Source organism: Myxine glutinosa, chromosome 11 (genome assembly GCF_964187855.1).
Source record: "Myxine glutinosa chromosome 11, kmMyxGlut1.1, whole genome shotgun sequence".
Classification (NCBI taxonomy): Eukaryota; Metazoa; Chordata; class Myxini; order Myxiniformes; family Myxinidae; genus Myxine; species Myxine glutinosa.
In genome coordinates, this window is record NC_136271.1 from 40,211,120 (window position 1) to 40,226,936 (window position 15,817).

At 44.5% G+C, this 15,817-nt stretch overlaps 1 protein-coding gene across 1 annotated transcript in view; it reads left to right on the top strand.

Annotated features, from left to right (window-relative positions):
• LOC137436117 (adhesion G protein-coupled receptor B3) overlaps positions 1–15,817 on the top strand; it is a 999,412-nt gene that overhangs the window by 834,723 nt on the left and 148,872 nt on the right. Inside the window, exon 14 of the mRNA XM_078786591.1 lies at positions 3,124–3,289. Within this exon, the coding sequence (XP_078642717.1) occupies positions 3,124–3,289 (166 nt within the window). The remainder of the gene's footprint in view (positions 1–3,123; positions 3,290–15,817) is intronic.

Consider the following 15,817-nt stretch of genomic DNA (forward strand, 5'->3'; position numbering starts at 1 on the left):
AAAACACCTCACAGCCATAAAACACGTAATAAAAACACCTCACACCCATAAAACACGTAATAAAAACACCTCACCACCACAAAATTAAAAACACCTCAGCCATAAAACACGTAATAAAAACACATCACCGCCATAAAACACGTAATAAAAACACCTCACCACCACAAAATTAAAAACACCTCACAGCCATAAAACACGTAATAAAAACACCTCACAGCCATAAAACACGTAATAAAAACACCTCACAGCCATAAAACACGTCATAAAAACACCTCACAGCCATAAAACACGTAATAAAAACACATCACCACCACAAAATTAAAAACACCTCACAGCCATAAAACACGTAATAAAAACACATCACAGCCATAAAACACGTAATAAAAACACCTCACCACAAAATTAAAAACACCTCACAGCCATAAAACACGTAATAAAAACACCTCACAGCCATAAAACACGTAATAAAAACACCTCACCACCACAAAATTAAAAACACCTCACAGCCATAAAACACGTAATAAAAACACCTCACCACCACAAAATTAAAAACACCTCACAGCCATAAAACACGTAATAAAAACACATCACAGCCATAAAACACGTAATAAAAACACCTCACCACAAAATTAAAAACACCTCACAGCCATAAAACACGTAATAAAAACACCTCACCACCACAAAATTAAAAACACCTCACAGCCATAAAACACGTAATAAAAACACCTCACAGCCATAAAACACGTAATAAAAACACCTCACAGCCATAAAACACGTAATAAAAACACCTCACAGCCATAAAACACGTAATAAAAACACCTCAGCCACGAAATTAAAAACACCTCACCACCACGTCATTTAAAAACACCTCACCACCAAGTAATTCAAAACACCTCGCCACCACATAATTCAAAACACCTCATCACCAACTAATTCAAAACACCTCACCACCACCTAATTAAAAACACCTCACCACCACGTAATTCAAAACACCTCACCACCATGTGATTTAAAAACACCTCACCACCACGTCATTTAAAAACACCTCACCACCAAGTAATTCAAAACACCTCGCCACCACATAATTCAAAACACCTCATCACCAACTAATTCAAAACACCTCACCACCACCTAATTAAAAACACCTCACCACCACGTAATTATAAATACCTCACCACCACTTAATTCAAAACACCTCACCACCATGTGATTTAAAAACACCTCACCACCATGTGATATTAAAACACCTCACCACCACATCATTTAAAAACACCTCACCACCACATAATTCAAAATACCTCACCACCACGTAATTCAAAACACCTCACCACCACATAATTCAAAATACCTCACCACCACGTGATTCAAAACCACCACAACGTTATTAAAAACACTTCACAGCCACGGAAACAAAGGTTTGAGGGAGTCGTTAAGTGACAACACAGACACTGCCCAGATGTGTAGATATATAGATGAATGACTGTACCCGAGTTGCCGTTTTGTCATGGTTTAAACCAATCATAATTCAAACAATTATTTTGCACAAATGTATTTGTAATATACGTGTTATCACATTTTATAAACAATTGAATTTGAAAAAAAAAATTTTTCCGAAAAAAATTCCAAAAAAAAATAAAATACAATTGCAATTTCTTTTTAAAACAAAATACCCTTAGGACATACCGACGGGATAGATAAGTGCATACCAGAAGTTTGGTACGATTTCACAAAAGATTGAGAAAGTTGTTCAGTGACGACACAACACAGGACAGGACAGACGCTGCACAAATATATATATAGATATGCACATGCAAGTTTTAAGCTACAAATTGATTCACAAAAGTGATGTATTTGGTCTGTTGTGATTGACGAATTTACCAAAATTTACTTTCTGTTTTGTGCGTCATAGTATTTCATATGATAATAATTGATCTATGGGCTTATCACAGTATAACGACATGATTCATTTACAATTCTTTTTTCTTTTTTTAAAGTAAAGAAAGCAATAGTTTCGTCAATGCCAATCATCGGTGTTTTTTTTTGTTTTAGTGTCTGGAAGAACGTGACGTTCCCTTCAAAGTTCGTCGCATGGATTCCGTCGAGCAATTCGCTTTTGCCACTGCAGTCTAAACGAAGAACACATTTCTCAGTTGAAAAGTCATTAACTCGCCCGCGTTTGTTTAGTGCATAACAATAGTGCGCCCAGGGCCGGTCGACTGTGCTCCTTCTCACTCGGTGCGCTCTGGTGAATCGAGCGACATTGCTGTTAATCGAAACGACTGGAACAGACAATCCACATCGTTATCAGAAGTGTTTGCACATATAGTAGGCGAACGCACATGGCGGTGTTGGGTGAGCGCCATCGGAGTATTCAATCCCAAATCTTCGTCGTTTTAACACGTTATTATGTCCTGGACAACAAAAAGAGTGACCGATCCGCCTCATAAATGCCACATTCGTGTTGCATGGCCTCGTGTGCTGGGAACACGCCAATGTGACCGGGTGGCCTTGGCAGATTAGAGGCGATGGTGGTCCTGCATGCACCGAGCGCAGAAACTAGTGCGTGCACTCGACGTCTCTCCGATGAACATCCCGTCTATAAATTATAATCTGCAAGGACTTGTGTGTCCTCCATTCGGGCGGGAGAAATTCTCCTTGGAGATGCTGTTGTCTGGTGCGAGGCAAGAAGCGGGGCGTGCGTCGGGCGGCGCGCTGGGAGTCGAGGGGCGGAGGGGCGAGGGCGCACAGCGAACCTGCAGCGTCTCAACGCAGTCTTCGGTCCTCGTGATAGTGTCTTCTTTTCCTTCCTTCCCCCACCCCACCGAAAGACATCTCGACCGAGTGACTAAATAGAGCGCCTTTTTTTGGCGGGAATATCTACGGGCGTCTGGACGCACGAATCGTTTTTAGCTCGGGCATTCCCATTCCGCGCACACAGGCAGCTGCCGGGACAGGGTGAGGGGGGAGGGGAGGTGGAAGCGTCGAGCGAGCAACGGAGGGACTGGTAAAAGAGGATCTAGAGGGACTTGGGGAGAGAGAGGAGCACCGGAGAGCAGAGAGCGGCTCCTTGGCCGCCCCGCCGCTCATCGAATGCCGTCCGCGTCTCGCCCGTCCTCCCGGCAGGCCCGCCGCGGGCGAAGCCTGGCCCGGCAGCGTCTGTAGCGGCGACGGCAACATCAACCGCGGCAGAAGATCGTCCGCAGAATCGGCGCACAGCAGCAGCACCTGCTACTGCGACCAACTCGCTGCCTTCGCCATTTTGTCTGCATCCTCGCACCACGGCATTCAGGTACGAAGCAGAATTTGTTCTCCTCCCTCTCCCCAAACATTGCCTTCATCTCACCTCCAACCCCGCCTCCCCTTTTTGCTCACTCACCCTTACCATCATGGTCCCATGATCCTCTCCTTACCATCATGGTCCCATGTCCCTCTCCTTACCATCATGGACCCATGTCCCTCTCCTTACCATAATGGTCCCATATCCCTCTCCTTACCATCATGGTCCCACGTCCCTCTCCTTACCATCATGGTCCCATGTCCCTCTCCTTACCATCATGGTCCCATGTCCCTCTCCTTACCATCATGGTGCCATGTCCCTCTCCTTACCATCAGGATCCCATGTCCCTCTCCTTACCATCATGGTCCCATGTCCTTATCCTTACCATCATGGTCCCATGTTCCTCTCCTTACCATCATGGTCCCATGTTCCTCTCCTTACCATCATGGTCCCATGTCCCTCTCCTTACCATCATGATCCCATGTCCCTCTCCTTACCATCATGGTCCCATGTCCTTGTCCTTACCATCATGGTCCCATGTCCTTGTCCTTACCATCATGGTCCCATGTCCCTCTCCTTACCATCATGGTCCCATGCCCCTCTCCTTACCATCATGGTCCCATGCCCCTCTCCTTACCATCATGGTCCCATGCCCCTCTCCTCACCATCATGGTCCCATTTTCCTTTCCTTACCATCATGGTCCCATGTTCCTCTCCTTACCATCATGGTCCCATGTCCCTCTCCTTACCATCATGGTCCCATGTCCCTCTCCTTACCATCATGGTCCCACGTCCCTCTCCTTACCATCATGGTCCCACGTCCCTCTCCTTACCATCATGGTCCCATGTCCTTATCCTTACCATCATGGTCCCATGTTCCTCTCCTTACCATCATGGTCCCATGTCCCTCTCCTTACCATCATGATCCCATGTTCCTCTCCTTACCATCATGGTCCCATGTCCTTATCCTTACCATCATGGTCCCATGCCCCTCTCCTTACCATCATTGTTCCATGCCCCTCTCCTTTCCATCATGGGCCCATGTCCCCCTCCTTACCATCATGGTCCCATGTCCCTCTCCTTACCAGCAGGGACCCATGTTCCTCTCCTTACCATCATGGTCCCATGTTCCTCTCCTTACCATCATGGTCCCATGTCCCTCTCCTTACCATCATGGTCCCATGTCCCTCTCCTTACCATCATGGTCCCATGTCCCTCTCCTTACCATCAGGGACCCATGTTCCTCTCCTTACCATCATGGTCCCATGTTCCTCTCCTTACCATCATGGTCCCATGTCCCTCTCCTTACCATCATGGTCCCATGTCCATCTCCTTACCATCATGGTCCCATGCCCCTCTCCTTACCATCATGGTCCCATGTCCCTCTCCTTACCATCATGGTCCCATGTCCATCTCCTTACCATCATGGTCCCATTTTCCTCTCCTTACCATCATGGTCCCATGCCCCTCTCCTTACCATCATGGTCCCATGCCCCTCTCCTTACCATCATGGTCCCATGTCCCTCTCCTTACCATCATGGTCCCATGTCCCTCTCCTTACCATCATGGTCCCATGTCCCTCTCCTTACCATCATGGTCCCATGCCCCTCTCCTTACCATCATGGTCCCATGCCCCTCTCCTTACCATCATGGTCCCATGTCCCTCTCCTTACCATCATGGTCCCATGTCCCTCTCCACCGCGCAATCTATTTCCCTTTCCCTCGGCTACGTTTTTCCCACGCCATGCGCCGGCATTTTCTCTGTGCGACTTCGCTCTTTTTTGTCCCCTTACCTCCCCTTGCTCCCTCTCCTTCATCGTGCTTTTCCTGACTCGGAAATAAATCATGTACTGTCTTTGTACTTGCTTTTCCCCCCTAAACAAATTTGGACAATGACGTTTTAATTTCTACCTGTCGTTATAGGTATTCATAGCACCATCCATACAAATTGTCACCTTTCTGGCCATTTTTAATGCCAACTTGCAATTCATTGCTGGTCCAATGGGAATGTCTCATCATCAGGGTTGCAGATTTTTGCAATGTTTCTGGAATACTTTGAGGATTTGCACCGTTTCCAAGTTTTCCTGTACACATGTTGATTTTTTTTCCTTCCATTGTTGACGAGCGTTTTTGTTTTCCTTTATTGCCGATTGAATGTGGCATTCCACAGCAAATCGAATTTTCCAGCCACATTTTCCGAGCTGAATACAAAACGCAACTTCTGCCGTTATTTTTTCGAATGTTTAAAATGTAGAAATATTCACATGCTGTCTCTTGCAAACGATCCTGCTCCGAGGACTGATCCATTGATCAGTAAGCATTATGCAGAATAATTCCTGGAATAAGCTCGATTATTCAGTTGAAAATGGCCCTCTGGACTGTGACTCGAATCGAGCGATAAAGTTATTGGAGCATGGAATGAAGGTATTGCAAAGGGTGTTGGAGAGGAGGATGAAGAAGAAAGTGAAGATCGACGAAATGCAGTTTGGATTTATGCCAGGAAGAGGAAGGACAGACGCGCTTTTTATTGTGAGGCAGTTGCAGGACAAGTACATGGAGAAGAGGAAGAAGTTGTTTCTTGGGTTTGTTGATCTGGAGAAAGCATTCGATAGGGTTCGACTTGAAGTAGCGACATGTACATTGAGGAAGTTAGGAGTGGAGGAATGGTTGATCAGAGTCGTGATGGCAATGTACAAAAGAGCGTGCACAGCTGTAAGGACGAAGGACGGGAACAGTGGTGAGTTTGAGGTGAAGGTGGGAGTGCATCAGGTGTCGGTACTAAGTCCACTACTATTTGTAGCTGTGATGGAGGTACTGGCTCGGAATGTAAAGGACGGTTTGCCGTGGGAGTTGTTGTATGCAGATGATCTGGTGTTGATTGCGGAAAGTATGGATGGACTGAAGGAGAATATGAACAAGTGGAAGGAATGTATGGAGACAAAAGGTCTGAAGGTGAATATCGCAAAAACGAATGTGATGGCAAGTGGTAAGGCATGTGGTGAGGTGGAAAGAACTGGGAAGTGGCCGTGTGCTGTGTGTAGGAAGGGTGTCGGAGTGAATGCCATTAAATGTACAATGTGCGCTGAGTGGGTTCATCAAAAATGTTGTGGTCTGGGAGGGTCATTAACCAGTGTGGCAGCTACATTCAAATGTAAGGTGTGCACAGAGGGAGCTGCAGATGGAGGAAATGTTGAGTTGGATCTTGGAGACGGCGTGAAGCTGGAAGGTGTGAAAACATTTTCTTACCTAGGAGACATGCTGAATGGAGAAGGTGGATCAGACTCGGCAACGGTTGCTCGAGTGAGATGTGCATGGAAGAAGTTTCGGGAACTGAGTGGCGTGCTGACGAGGAGGGGAGTGTCGTTGAAGCTGAAGGGAAAGGTGTATGCTGCATGTGTGAGAAGTGTTATGATTTATGGGAGCGAGACATGGGTAATGAACGTAGAGCAGCAATGAAGGCTGGAAAGGGTGGAAATGCGAATGGTTCGATGGATGTGCGGAGTATCGTTGAGAGAGAGGAAGACAAATGATGAATTGCGAAAGATGATGGGAATATTGCCTGTGATTGATGCTGTGAAGAGGAACAGGTTGAGATGGTTTGGTCATGTGTTGAGGAAGGATGAAAGTGACTGGTTGAGAAGAGTGATGGAAATGAATGTAGAAGGAAGTAGAGGACGGGGAAGACCGAGAAAGACTTGGCTAAAGATGGTGGAAGAAGAAATGCGGGAAAGGGGGGTAACAAGGAGAGATGCAGAAAATAGGGCAAGATGGAGAAGATTGTCATGGGGACCGCAAGGCTAACCCCCGCTCTTGCAGGGAAAATGGCCTTAAAATGCCTGTTGTTGTTGTTGTTGTTGTTGTTGTTGTTGTTGTTGTATTCAGTTGAAAATGGAAAAATTGCATTGGAAAAAGGAATAATGTACATTATAACAACTGCAGTTCCATCATTGTTGTGTTTTTGACTTTTTAATGTTAAGCCATAGACTTACTGATCAGCCCTACTTTTTTGGCTCTTTGCATATTCTTCTTTTCTTTAACGGCCACCATTACTCTACCTTCCTTCCAGGGTCGGCAGTAGACTAGTCAAATTTCTGGGAAACGTGAATTCATGAGGCATTTTTGAGTAAAAGCAAGCAAACCACTTTTTCTGGGGTAGTTTTTCGTGCTGAATACGAATCTGTTGTTTGCCAAGCCCAAAAATGCGTAATTAGGTCACTAATCAAGGTCAAAGGTCAATGAGTGCAAAATTCAAAATTTTTGAAAAAATGTTTTATTTTACATCACCTATCTGTACATTTCAATTATTTTACAGTATTTTGTCTGGTAAGGTTACTACAGCTTTTCACAATTATGAAAGTAAAGGGAATTGTGAAGGGAAAAAATCAGATTTTTGTGAATATATCCGTAATGAAGCAACTTTTCGTGTTTTGACATACTGTTTTAATTCACTTGAATTGTTGCCTTAAATACCATCAGTGAAGTGGTTTACCTGAGTCCTATATAATAGCAAGATTGTTTTCTACACTAAATGTCAATATTTGACTAATTAGCCACTTAATTAAGGCTAACGGTCACAAGGCGCAAAGTGCACTTACATGGCACAAGGCGCAAAATGCACTTCATGGCAAACATGTTTGGAGTGCAGGCAGTTGATCATTATCACATGTATTCTTAATTAATCCTGAATCAATTGCAGTCTGTCAGACTGATTGGCTGGAAGGAGGAGCCATCCAGGGGAATGCCAATTAGCTTAACTGTGTAAGCTCTGACCCCCCCCCCCCCCCCCCCTACTTTGGCCTGTTTCGACATGGTGTTTCACTGGCATTGCACTTGCAGGCCTCAGTGCAGAACTGTTTCCCCCACTTCCGACAAGAGCAACTATCAGAACTGCAACCTTTCTTGCAACCACACTGAGTAAGTTCTTGGCATCCCTTTGGAATTGACGGTAAAGTTGTAAGAACCGGTGACAACTTGTCATCAACGAGTTTCCATCCACAATCAGTCGGCGGTGGCAGATCTGTCATTGGATTACTGGCCTCTCTCCAAATGAAACTTTGGTAGTTTGCACGCTCTATGTGGAACTTTGCTGCATCACTAGATGGAGGTAGGGTCTCCGTTGCATGGCATTTGTTGAACAGTTTAATGCGGGCTTGATTACAGTTCTCAGATGGTTCCTTGTAGATATGGCAAATGAACTTTTCAGCATCTTCTGTGACCTTCTTTGATGGTGTCGGAAACTTGCCAAGATCTTGAAGCAGACTGTTGTGTTCAAGGAAGATATCCCATTCTGTTTTCTTTGAGTGTCCTGAGAAAAATGAAACCGTATCGCATCTTGTCAACGCATGAAATGCTGGTAAAGTCTCATAGACATGATCAGCAAGTCCAAGTTCCGACTTTATGTCATGCACAGGAACATACTTCCGTTTCTTAATTGTTCCTGCTCTCATCCAAAGTTTTACGCAAGACATTTTACTGAAGTTGCCCTAGCACTTTCAAAAAATTCATAGTGATATGTAACCCACCTAGTCTTGGAATTAGGGTATCTCTGAAGTCGGGCACTGACCATTTCAGCTCCATCAGTTGGGGATACAACCCCTGATCAACTGTTATCACAGCGTAGCGGTTATTCAGGGCCCTTGCGACATGTAGTGCCCTGCGCACCATGGTGTTCAAAGTGGAATGTTCATGAGCTGGGGCTAGTATGATTGGCATATAGCCAATGGTAGTTTTGGGTGGTTCCTCCTTAGTGCTGTGCAACTGGTTGAACGTGGTCCAGGAATATCTTTCGCTTTCTCCTTGGCGAGATGCTAAGAATGCCATGTCCCGATGTTCACTGTCTTGAAGAGCACTGCCAGTATCTTTCTCCCTAAGAAACCATCCTGTTTCAACCTCACCAAACTCGGGAATGAGGGTATCCTTGTTGATGTATACCTCATGGATCTTTTCAACTGCTGTTGGTATATCCAACGTTGACGTATTGGATGGTTTGATGTCTCCAAGACCGCTTTCAGCAGATGGCCCCCTCTGCCAGGCAGCTAACTGAGTAGCGTGAAATGTATTTTTGCCATCTAGGGTAGAGTCATTGATGTCAATATTGTCGCCAGAAAAATGCACAAATCGTCCCGAAACCAGGTTGCTGGTAACAACTGCCCCAGTTTCTTGATCAAACGCTTTCAGAGTGTTTTCAGCCATGGCAGTGTCATACCTAAGAACCCGGTTATAGCTGATTATGTGCCCAGCATTATGGAATAGCTCAACTAATTTCTTTGATCGAGTTGACTGGTGCAGCGTCATACCCATTCCAACGTGTTTAGGCGGTGCCTTCTTGTCTCCACATACACCATAGACCATGTCTTGTCCAATGCTAAGGACCCTTGTCTTCTTCACCCAACCAGTTTCAGACATCTCACTTTCGTCAAACTCAGCATCGACACTACTTTGGCCTCCAAGCAAGATATTCACAAACATGAGTACAGATGGTGGTACACTTGCCAACTCTGCTTTTTCGCTTACATCGCAACCTTCGAATGCAGGATGTGACATGATATCACTGCGGAGTTGCAGAGCAACGTGCACTAAAGACAGAAAATGATCATCCTGTTGTCTAAATATGGGAATATAGTCTGCACTGTTCTGACCGCACACCATTTCTGAAAGAGGTATGTGACTGAAATGGCGTGGAAGAAGCAAAGTTTGTTTCTCTGAAGGCGCCAAATTTCTTAGCACAAGAAATTCATAAATGTCCCCAATGCAATTCGACAAAGTTTCTTTAAAAGTCCCCAGTCTACTAAGATACGATGTAGGAATTGTGCCGTCGCACTCACTGGCTAACTCTTTGTACCTCTCGAACACTGCAGATAGTTCAAATACGTGCCCTTTCTCAGCAGAGTGACGCAGCTCTTGACACAACCATGATATCGCCATGTCTGCTGATTTGCTTTCAGTTTCCGCCCTTTTGACATCCCTAAAGAATTTACTAAGACAGTTAACATGGTAACATGCCTCAGCTGAGATTAAATCATTCTCATTTGCAGTACGGACTAAGATGTTATGTACAAATTTAGCTTTTTCCGTAATTTCATTACTCATTTTGAAGGTTGTGACACGACTTGTCTTCTGCTTCTTGTCAAAGTTCTGGCAGAACATACACAATGTCCAGTTCATCTTAGTAGTACTACTGCGTAAAAACGGACATGCTTCAGCCGAAACACTCTTTCTTTCAGGATCTTTTTCGTTTTTCGATTGTTCCTTGGCTAGCTTAGCATTTATTTTCCCCTTGTGTGTGTATGCAGAGTAACATAGCTTATGCCATTTAAGTTTGGGGAGACTTTCTGGAGGCTCTGCAAAGAGAGTCGAAAGCCTGTCCACGGCTGATCGAAATTCATAGTGTCTAAGTTTGCATCGGAGCTCGGTCGCCTCTCTGATGGCAGCAATACCCTGGTTTGTCTGGTTGAAAATCGTATCTTTGACCTGGCTAGTTCCCTGACAAATGATACAAAGTTCAAACGACACATCCTCACGCTGTCGCTTGAGGCTGGCAATAGGTTCCATGGTTGGCCTGAGGGGAGAAACAGAAACCAAACTAAGCACCAGGCACGCATGTTCTGACCATGAAAACTACAACGTTGTATGATATACTGCAACAGCCCTTAAATGATCGAATAAGCGCAGGCAGTGTTGGCCCGGGTTTTAATCTTATTCTCAAAGACACAAAGTAAAGCTTCTTCAAGACAAAACATCTAACCGATATCACTAATTCATTAGTGGTAGATGCATTAGGCACTCATCGTCAATGCCCATGCCCTGCCTGTCTTTTTGCTACTGTTAGGTAAATGTACATGTATGTAGGCCTGCCTATGATGTGAGATGTCAAGCATACATTACACATTTGTATGTACATGTATCTCACCAAAGAAGAATGCATTCCTTTACTTTCATTTGATTTTATATTTCATTTTTTAACAATCTTAAAAAGACCCTTACCTGTACTCCTGAAATGTTTAATGCCTGATGCCTAGGGTACGAACTAGATGGCTTATGCTAGGCTATTAGATTCATTCTTCATCATTAAGGGTCTATTGAAGAACACCCTGCTCTGTCTGAATGGAAATGATTTGACAAACATGGCAAATGCATTGGGGTCAGAAAGATGAAGCCACTTTCACTGTTGAGTGAAAGGGATGGTTTCAAGTGCAAGTAACTGTTACGTCATTGCAAGACTTTCGCACTCATTGACCTTTGACCTATGTTGTTTACCGGTGACATTTAGATTCTGTCTTTATAAAATCTATCTCTAGACCATCAATAGGAGCATAAAAACTCTGCCCCATTGTGCATTTAGAGGTTAAACTGCAAGCAAATTACGCAAAAACTAATTGTCGCCCCTTACAGAGATAAAGGCAAATGAGCATAGATGTGTCCTCACGTTTTCCTTTAAAAATAAGATTTTGAAAAGCTTTAGCAACCTTACTAGACAAAATATTGTAAAATAATTGAAATGTACAGATAGGGGATGTAAAATAAAGCATTTTTTCAAAAATTTTGAATTTTGCACTCATTGAACTTTGACCTTGATTAGTGACCTAATTACGCATTTTTGGGCTTGGCAAACAACATATTCATATTCAGCATGAAAAACTACCCCAGAAAAAGTGGTTTGCTTGCTTTTACTCAAAAATGCCTCAATCATTCTATAAAGGCACATTTTCAGATTTTTTGACTAGGCTACAGGGGGAGGTTTGGCTGGCCAGGCCTGAAGTCGGACTAGTTAGAGCAGGAATTTGGAATATGGTTATGGTGCCGGCGATAGCTCGCCGACTCTTCGCGAAGGGCACTGTGGGGTCTTTAACGTCCACCAACGAATGCCGGCAGACTGGACGGCCGTTTAACGTCCATCCGAGAGACGGCACACATATTGATGATATCACCCAGCCAGTGAAACACTGAGATGACAGTTATAGCTGGGTCGGGAATCAAACCTGGGCATGACAGCTTTGAAGCGAGTGTGGTACATCTAGGCCATCCTTTCAGCCCCCTGTTGGCTCCTTGCATATTGTGCACTAATTATTGCTTATTAATATGTACTAGCCGAAACCCGTGGAACATCCACGGAAGGGAGGATGTGGTGTATGGATAGAGTGTACCATTAATGGATGGCATAGGGGAGCGCTCATGGGATCTTCTTCTTCCGTTAAGCTCCAATTTTTTCTCTTTAAGTTAAGTCCAATCAGTCCTCTCTGCTCGAAGTGCTCAGGCCATGCCTTCCCGCTCTCATACTTTTATTGCCGTTCGGTGTAGAAAGGGATTGACATATCGTTCGTCTGTTTCAGCTCGTTATCTTTAAGCTTCCTTACGTCTCGCCACCTGCTACACCTCTCTGAGTTACGAGGATTTATGCAACGCACCCCGAGTATCGCAACGTCACTCCATTTAACTTTATTAAAATGACGATAAAGACGTTTCCTTATATATCCTAATTTAAAATGTTCAAGGGAATAAAAAGACCATTTGGTTCACACCACCCATATTCACACCACTCGACTGTCCAATCAGCGGACGGCTCGCTTCGCCTTCGCCCAGCAGACGCCAATACGATGGCGTCGTAAGATGGCGTCGTATGGGCAGTTAATCGGATGCTTTTGGGCCCCAACGTCGGCTAATTCAGATTTTTCGAGTATGGCTGTACGTGATAAACAAAGAGCGCGGTTCGTAGATCGTAAATCCATTAGTGCCATGGGCATCGGGTCGCTGGGTGCGGCGTAAAAGGGATAACAAAGTCGAGTCCTTACGCTATTATTAATATGTATTCTCGATTCTCTTCCAACTGCCTGGAACGTTTTACGTGGAGTTTATATTAACCAGCAGCTAAATTGTACATGGTATCGCAAGAAATTCAGATTTGGGCCTTTTATGGGCCACAGCCATTGAACTAAGTATGAACACGGTGGTTTTCAGGCCGGAGATTACAACACTGTAGTTCCAATGTTTTTGTTTCGTCCTATTTTTTTCTCGTCACATCCACATCATTAATCAACTGGAGTGGAAAAATTGATAAAAATCGCAATGTTATAACCCAGTTAGCCATCTGTAGTTGACACATCAATGTTAATATCTTCCATGGTTGCACCGAAGTGATGCATGTGACACGCTGCTGAAAGCAAGGCTTTCGATCTGTGACATTTTTCAACCTTATCAGAGAACCTTCATCATTGACCCCTTCCATTTGAGTAGACGCCGGGAGGTCGTCATTGCAGATTGACATGATGGATGTCTCTTTAACCCAAGCACACTGGGGTTCAAAAAATGCTTATGCTGTTACTTCACTTTGGGCAAAAGCTCAAGGCCACAATTGTCTCAGCATCCTCAGTCTATATATTTCCATTTCATCAGCACAGCGAGGCCGAGGTGTGATGTGGGTCAAACGAAAAGGGCAATGAAGTTCTTCTGAATTTCCCATGGCACCTGTTACCGGAAAGATCCCTCCACATCCCTGTTACCGGAAAGATCCCTCCACATCCCTGTTACCGGAAAGATCCCTCCACATCCCTGTTACCGGAAAGATCCCTCCACATCCCTGTTACCGGAAATATCCCTCCACATCCCTGTTACCGGAAAGATCCCTCCACATCCCTGTTACAGGAAAGACCCTCTGCATCCCTGTTATAGTAAAGATACCTCTACATTCCTGTTACAAGAAAGACCCTCTACATCCCTGTTACAGGAAAGATCCCTCCACATCCCTGTTACCAGAAAGATCCCTCCACATCCCTGTTACAGGAAAGACCCTCTGCATCCCTGTTATAGTAAAGATACCTCTACATTCCTGTTACAAGAAAGACCCTCTACATTCCTGTTACAGTAAAGATCCCTCTACATCCCTGTTGCAGTAAATATCCCTCTACATTCCTGTTACAGTAAAGATCCCTCTACATCCCTGTTACAGTAAATATCCCTCTACATTCCTGTTACAGTAAATATCCCGCTACATTCCTGTTCCAGTAACGATTCCGATACATTTCTGTTACAGTAAAGATCCCTCTACATTCCTGTTACAGTAAAGATCCCTCTACATCCCTGTTACAGTAAAGATCCCTCTACATCCCTGTTACAGTAAAGACCTCGACATCCCTGTTGCAGTAAAGATCCCTCTACATTCCTGTTACAGTAAAGATCCCTCTACATCCCTGTTACAGTAAAGACCCTCTACATCCCTGTTACAGGAAAGATCCCTCCACATCCCTGTTATAGTAAAGATCCCTCTACATCCCTGTTACAGTAAAGATCCCTCTACATCCCTGTTCGAGTAAAGATCCCTCGACATCCCTGTTAGAGTAAAGATCCCTCTACATTCCTGTTACAGTAAAGATCCCTCTACATCCCTGTTACAGTAAAGATCCCTCTACATCCCTGTTGCAGTAAAGATCCCTCTACATTCCTGTTACAGTAAAGACCTCTACATCCCTGTTGCAGGAAAGATCCCCCCACATCGCTGTTACAGAAAAGATACCTCTACATCCCTGTTACAGTTAAGATCACTCTACATTCCTGATGCAGTAAAGATCCCTCTACATCCCTGTTGGAGTAAAGATCCCTCGACATCCCTGTTACAGTGAAGAACCGCTACATCCCTGTCACAGTAAAGATCCCTCCACATCCCTGTTACAGTAAAGATACCGTTACATCCCTGTTACAGTGAAGATCCCTCTACATCCCTGTTACAGTAAAGATCCCTCTACATCCCTGTTATAGTACAGATCCCTCTACATCCCTATTGGAGTAAAGATCCCTCGACATCCCTGTTACAGTGAAGAACCACTACATCCCTGTCACAGTAAAGATCCCTCCACATCCCTGTTACAGTAAAGATACCGTTACATCCCTGTTACAGTAAAGATCCCTCTACATCCCTGTTACAGTAAAGATCCCTCTACATCCCTGTTATAGTAAAGATCCCTCTACATCCCTGTTGGAGTAAAGATCCCTCGACATCCCTGTTACAGTGAAGAACCACTACATCCCTGTCACAGTAAAGATCCCTCCACATCCCTGTTACAGTAAAGATACCGTTACATCCCTGTTACAGTAAATATCCCTCTCCATCCCTGTTGCAGTAAAGATCCCTCTACATCCCTGTTACAGTAAAGATCCCTCTACATACCTGTTGCAGTAAAGATCCCGCTACATCGCTGTTACAGTAAAGATCCCTCCACATCCCTGTTGCAGTAAAGATCCCTCTACACCCCTGTTACAGTAAAGATCCCGCTACATCGCTGTTACAGTAAAGATCCCTCCACATCCCTGTTGCAGTAAAGATCCCTCTACATCCCTGTTACAGTAAAGATCCCTCTACATTCCTGTTACAGTAAAGATCCCTCTACGTCCCTGTTACAGTAAAGATCCCTCGACATTCCTGTTACACTAAAGATCCCTCTACATCCCTGTTGCAGTAGATATCCCTCTGCATCCCTGTTACACTGTTACAGTAAAGATCCATCTGCATTCCTGTTACACTAAAGATCCCTCTACATCCCTGTTACAGTA